General features: G+C 41.4%; 1 protein-coding gene across 1 annotated transcript in view; it reads left to right on the forward strand.

Annotated features, from left to right (window-relative positions):
- The window catches only part of khk (ketohexokinase), a 40,655-nt gene extending 34,931 nt beyond the window's left edge, over window positions 1-5,724 (forward strand). Inside the window, exons 4-8 of the mRNA XM_037679003.1 lie at window positions 2,283-2,355; window positions 2,840-2,986; window positions 4,707-4,795; window positions 4,862-5,019; window positions 5,244-5,724. Coding sequence (XP_037534931.1) covers window positions 2,283-2,355; window positions 2,840-2,986; window positions 4,707-4,795; window positions 4,862-5,019; window positions 5,244-5,347 — 571 coding nt within the window. The 3' untranslated portion in view covers window positions 5,348-5,724. The remainder of the gene's footprint in view (window positions 1-2,282; window positions 2,356-2,839; window positions 2,987-4,706; window positions 4,796-4,861; window positions 5,020-5,243) is intronic.
- The last annotated feature ends 651 nt before the right edge of the window (window positions 5,725-6,375 follow it).

The raw sequence follows: 6,375 nt of genomic DNA on the forward strand, positions 1-6,375 counted from the left end.
GAGGTTCTGTAGGTCATTGAGGTTCTGTAGGTCATTGAGGTTCTGTAGGTCAGGGAGGTTCTCTAGGTCAGGGAGGTTCTGTAGGTCAGGGAGGTTCTATAGAGCTGTGCCAGCAGTTTAGCTGCACATCCTGACTATCCCTGAGAGTTTGTTCCTGTTTTTGGACGTCAGAAGTCCAAACCAACAATTGAAGGTAAAAGTTCAAAGAGACTCAATAAAATATTCTAATAAAAGTAGAATCAACATTAAAACCTCAGAGCTTCCAATAAAAATACATTGTCTGGTTGGTCTTCTTACAAAGTGAGTTCACGTGGAGGTCAAAGGTCAGTTTGTCATCGAGAACCGTTCCCAGATGTTTATATTGATGCACCACCTCGACAGCTTCACTGTTAATGACCACAGGAGCTGCACCTGAAGAGTCTTTTCTAAAATCAACGTCCATCTCCTTTGTCTTAGAAACATTTCACTTTAAAATGGAAGACGCACCTCTGGTGAACACCTCCGCTTCTTCCCCGCTTCCTTGCACCTGGCTGCTTCTGCTCCCAGCAACGGTCTTTAGCCGAGGTCCCCGTCCGGAGGATGTCTGCAGGGACAACTGCAGAAGGTTCCACAACGCCCGCACCGGAGTCCTGCAGCAGGAGGAGGACGTCCCGGCCATACTGCAGCCACGTCTGGTACTCACAGAGTCCGTCACAAAAGAGACTAAAAACAAGCCGAGAAGGATGAAGGAGAAGTAGCTACTGCTACTGCCTTACTCAGAAAATGACCAAAAATCAAAACGGGGACAAAACGTATTCGTGTTGGATAAAAATATCTTCTATTCATCGTACTCAGTGAAGCCACACTGGAGGACAAGATGTTTAACTGGTTTTACTTGCAAGGGCAGCGTCAGTCACAGGTTTACACAGAGGCATAAAAGCTCTACATCACTGGGGCCCAGTCGCGACGATCTGCACCGGGCAGTGTGCGAGAATTGTTTTTATACATCAGCTCTCAGGCCTGATGGCCTCGGCCTCCCAGCTGTACATGCAGGATCAAATCAGCTCCTCTCTGAGGGAGAAACGAACTCTCTGATAACTCACACACATGGTTCAACATTAGCTTAACATCTGCAGTGACAAACGTCCGTGACCAACACTCCCCTGACAGTCGGCACCAAACGCACGCAGACGCTCGCACGGCGCCGCTGCTGCCTGCGGCCATTACCAGCGCCGTGTCGTCAGAGCGCAGGCTGCAGAACGAGACGGTCCGCGGCCGGTTCATCACAGGACGGGACGCACCGTGCTCCAGCAGCTGGCTGCACATCTGGCTCAGTTAAAACAGAAACTGGCATTGTACACAGAGGTAAAACAAATATTTTAAATAATATATGAAAACGTTATTTAAATAAATAACTTCCATGTCCAAAAACTGAGAGACTAAAAAAAATATTTAGTCAGTTGTAAAAAATAAATAGTTTTTTTTTTTAAACCAAAGAGGCTTAAAGAGTTTGAATTTTTAAAAATCATTTAAATTTGATATTTTTATTTCAGGCTGAGATAGTTCTCAAAGACTGATTAGTTTAATATTTAAAGAAATATTTAAAAAATGGTATTTTTAAGCATTACATGACGGTTGATTTCCCCCTAAGGAACACGGATGGTCATAAAGTTAGCCGTTATACAAAATATTAAAAATAAATCATCAGCTCCTTCTGCGGTAAAACTTGTTAACGGCTCACGTTCACTCCGATTTTAAAAACTTTATTCATTTATTTTGTTTCTGCAGCAATTTGGGGTTAATTCATCTTTACAACTCTGCATAATTTTTTTACATGTTTTTTTTAATTAATTAAACAATAAACTCTGGGATCAAACTTTCTTTAATCGCAGATTTCTCTTCTAAATTTTTTAAATAATTAAAATATGGATTATTGCTATCAAGTACAAAGTTTCTGATATAAATCAAACTGATGTCTCCAACTTTGATTGGCATTTTATCTGTGCTGAAGTTTTTCTGTTTATTCTGTTTGGGGACAAAACATGTGGAAAACATGTGGAAAACATGTGGAAAAGAATGTTTTCAATGTTGAAGAACCAGAAGCTCAGATATAAATATGAAACATTAAAATGTTGTTATGAAGATTTTGAAGAGATTTTATTTTATCTAAAAGGAACTGAGCAAAATAAACTAGTTGTGAGAATCATGAGCAACATTTAAGTCTCGCTGAATTTTAATCTGAGCTTGACATGTTTCTGGTCTCACTCGATTTTTAGTTTTAAAGAAAATCTTTTTTCCGTCAGGGACCTTCCTGATGTCTCAGTGAAGGACTTTTCTAAAGTCAACCTGCATCAGTTCAAGTGGATTCACTGGGAGGTGAGAAAAACCTGAACACAGATTAAACTGGCAGAAAACCAAACTGAACCTTCCTGAAATCAGGACCGTTGTTGAAAACTATGATTTCAGTCACAACAAAGTTTATAAGTTTATTCTGAGGATCTGTGTCTTGTTGCTGTTTTACTCCAGTAGCCATGATATACTCAGGGGTAAGGAAGTGAGGACTAGTCTCTGATGGTGAAACCTCATCCGAGGAGCCTGTTGACAAGGACTCTCCGAGTTCTGTCTCTGGGCCCATTTAGGACCCCAAAGACAAAAAACTAATGTTCGTAAAGATTAGAAAGGAATGTAGTTCTGTCCTGGATTGAGCTGCACGGAGAGGGATTGGACCAAAATGGACAATGTGGATTAGACCCCCCACGCAGACCTTTGGGGTATCTTCACTAAGAATTAGTTTTTTGATATCGTCTTCACTGTCTTATTTCTTTTTGGCTTTATTTCCTCTCTTGCTGTCCTGGCGCAGGGCCGTAATGCTGACGAGCAGATGAAGATGATCCAGCAGGTGGAGGTGTTTAACAGCAAACGTCCTGACCATCTGAAGATCACCGTCTCTATAGAGATTGAGAAAATTCGAGAACCGCTGTATCAACTGTTTCCTTACGGTGATGTGGTATGGGTCTCCTAAAGGACACCTTGAATCTGTCTGAACAGGTTTTACTAACTGAAACAGCTACAACTTGTTTTTCAGCTTATCTCGTGTTGGTTTTGGATTACGACTCCAAGAACAAGATCCGATACAAGCAGCTGAAATAAGGTTCTTTGTAGAGTGGCCGGGCTCAACCTTACACTTGGGAGAAGAAGACACTGAGTGTCTCACTGTGGAGGTTTTCTGGTTATGTCCCACAGGCGCAGAATTCACTGGAGGGATTATTTATCCTCTCTGGATCCTCCAGGAGTTACTGGAGAGCATCACATGGATGGACAGACAGACGGAGAGTTTAGGGTTGTGTCAGAAAGGGCATCTGGCATAAAAAAATTGTCAGAACAGTCATGCAAGTTCATCCAAACCAGATCATACTGGATCAGTCAAGGCAACAACAACCACCACTGAAACAATTTCAGCAGAAATTTTGCTTCTATTAGTCAAAGACTACGAGGAAGGAAACGTGTCAGGAGACAGAGAAGAGGAAAGTGAAGAATGTAGGACTGAGGGTGGACACTTTACATGTGGGGACAATGACATTCAAAGGTAGAGAGCTGGCTGACATGATGCAGAGAAGGAAGGTAGATGTTTTATGTGTCCAAGAGACTAAGTGGAAGGACAGCCAGGCTCGCAACATTAGAGCAGGGTTCAAACTGTTTTACCATGGTGTGGATAGGGCATGTTAGACCAGTACAGGATATGTTGGTCATTATATTGTCTTCTGCATGACTAGGCCTGTCACAATAACAAATTTTGCTGGGTGATTAATTGTCCCAGAAATTATTGCGATAAATGATAATGTTTGCAATTTGACAATAATTAGTAATTATTGTCAAATTTAAGAAGAAATGTTGCTTAATTTGTTTTGAGTGTAGTACATTTTTTGACCACTGGATGGCAGTATAAGACTGTTTGAACCGAAGGATGGATAGTGAGGGAGCGAGCAGCGTGTCTCTTTAAAAAAAATGGGAGGTAGGCCCCTTGACGTGACATGGGCTGTCTCCATTTCCTTTTTTCGGTTCTCAAAATGGCGGACGCTCGGTGTGGTTTGAGCTCTTTAGCATTTGTCACACAAAGCTTTTAATAAAAAAATCAGTAAACAAGTTTTCAGCTTCTTTTTACAGAGAAAAACAACGTTTTACACGAAGGCACGGGTTTCAACTGTGACTTTTGGAGCTTCAACAAGACAGAGGTTTTTTCCCGAGGTCAGCCTGTTAGCTTAGCTCGTAGCTTAGCTGCTTTGAACGATCCAAAAACGCAATTTTGGACGGTTTAAATGGATTTTAAAGAGAAAGGGAGGGTCAGTGAAGAGCACCGGAGTTGATCCTTTTGTCATCCAGTGTCTTCAGAGAGAGACATGAAGAAACGATAAAGCCGATAAATGAAAATGAGGTTGATAATTTTCATTTATTATGCGATTAATTGATTTATTGTTTATTGTGACAGGCCTATGTAAGACATTTGTTTTGTTGCCTCCTGTTAATTGTTAATGTTAGTTTTGTCCAGATGTTTTCAGCTGTAGATGGACATTAACCCATCTAGACTGTACTGAAGGTGTTGGGATATGAAACATGTTTGTCTTGTGAAGACCTTTTTCCTGTTTACTCTAGCTGCCATCCTTTACTCGTCTCAAGCCCTCGGTCTTTATTCTCAGGTTAATGTGCACATCGTGTTCTCCGTTCCACAGGTGTTTGTCAGTAAAGATGTTGCTCGTCACTTTGGCTTTCCTTCAGCTGAAGCTGCTCTGAAAGGACTCTACCATCGCGTCAAAAAGGGGTGAGTTGACTGAAAACAAACATCTGGAGAGCTCAGTTCTGGTTCTGACCTTATTCTGTGTCTCAGGGCAGTTCTGATCTGTGCCTGGGCAGAAAAAGGAGCGGATGCTTTGGGTCCGGATGGTTCACTTGTTCATTCTGATGCTTTTCCTCCTGAGACTCTGGTTGATACTCTGGGGGCTGGAGACACGTTCAATGCTGGGGTCATCTACACTCTTTCCAATGGTAAAGGTCAAAAATCTCGTTTATCTTTAAAGTACATTTTTTTAAAAATCCTTGCATCCCAGAGTGCTTTAAAGAAAATACAGCAAAAAATTAAAATAATGAAATGGCACTGCATGCACACAGCAGACTTAAAGTCCATCCATCACCTTTTACCCACTCCTTCCTTTTCGGGTCAATTTCAATTAAACTGAGCCTCCATGTGGTCTTCTGGTTTCTAATTGCAGGAGGAAGTCTGCAGGATGCTTTGAGCTTCGGCTGCAGGGTTGCTGGCAAGAAGTGTGGTTTCCATGGTTACGATGGCATCAGTGAGGTGCTGAATGACGTGTGATCGGAGTGGAAATTGTTTCAGACTCGTAACATACTCAGATAATTAACGGACGACGTGAAACGAGTAAAAAACTTTTTTATCGTCTGCTTCAAGATGAAACGTTCAGAAACAGTTGAATTATTTTTTTAATGTCAGAATGTGAACAAACTAACGGAGATCAAAGATAATCAACAGCTGTCAGTTTATTAAAAACATAATAATAACAAGCAATGAAGTGACGGAATCGAATCCTCAACCGAGACTAGTTTTTGTTGACCTGACGTGAACTTTGTGACACTTTTTGTTAACGGTGTAAAAACTTTCTCTGATGAAAATAAAATGAAGGTCTTCACTCCTCATGACTGATAAAGTTGATGACATGTCAGTCAATAAAGAAAACCCCTAAAGTTGAATATTTGTGTTTAGTTCATTATAAATGTGCTCCGATGAGTCGGAAACCTTTTAGTTTCCAGTTTTTGACAGTTCCTGGTCTCCCAGTGTTACCGGTCTGTGATGTCATCAGCCTCTGGTTTAGTCTGTTATTGCTCAGAGTGGAGAAGTTTGAGTCGTGAATATTTACTCATCTATGTATAAATTCACATCAGCCAGATCATTATGACCAGTAAAATAACACCAAAGTTCTGGTAAACCTGTTTTTTGACATTAACGTGGCTCTTAACTGTGTTTCACTGATGTTTGACATCTTGGTTTGGGTCTGGATCACAAAGATGAGCACCACCTCTGAGGAGCCCACCTCTGACCATTCACATGTGGACCACACAAAGCTGGCCTCTTGGAACCGGAGAGAGGAAGCTGTGCTTTTAAAGTGGAGCATGGAAGACGTCACCAACTCAACTCTCAGAGTGGTGAACCAATTTCAAGCCCCCCCGTCTTTCCTCCGTTGATTCACACACAACTAACCGGTATAAATAAAGGTTGGATGAACGCAGGGTACCAAGTGGGAAAACTTTCCCAGACTCGTTAAAAGTGTGTGAAAGGGGCATTTTACTTGAACTATTTACAGAACAATCCCACACACACACAAAACA

This window comes from Nematolebias whitei, chromosome 7, assembly GCF_014905685.2.
Source record: "Nematolebias whitei isolate Nwh7 chromosome 7, NemWhi1, whole genome shotgun sequence".
NCBI classification, from domain to species: Eukaryota; Metazoa; Chordata; class Actinopteri; order Cyprinodontiformes; family Rivulidae; genus Nematolebias; species Nematolebias whitei.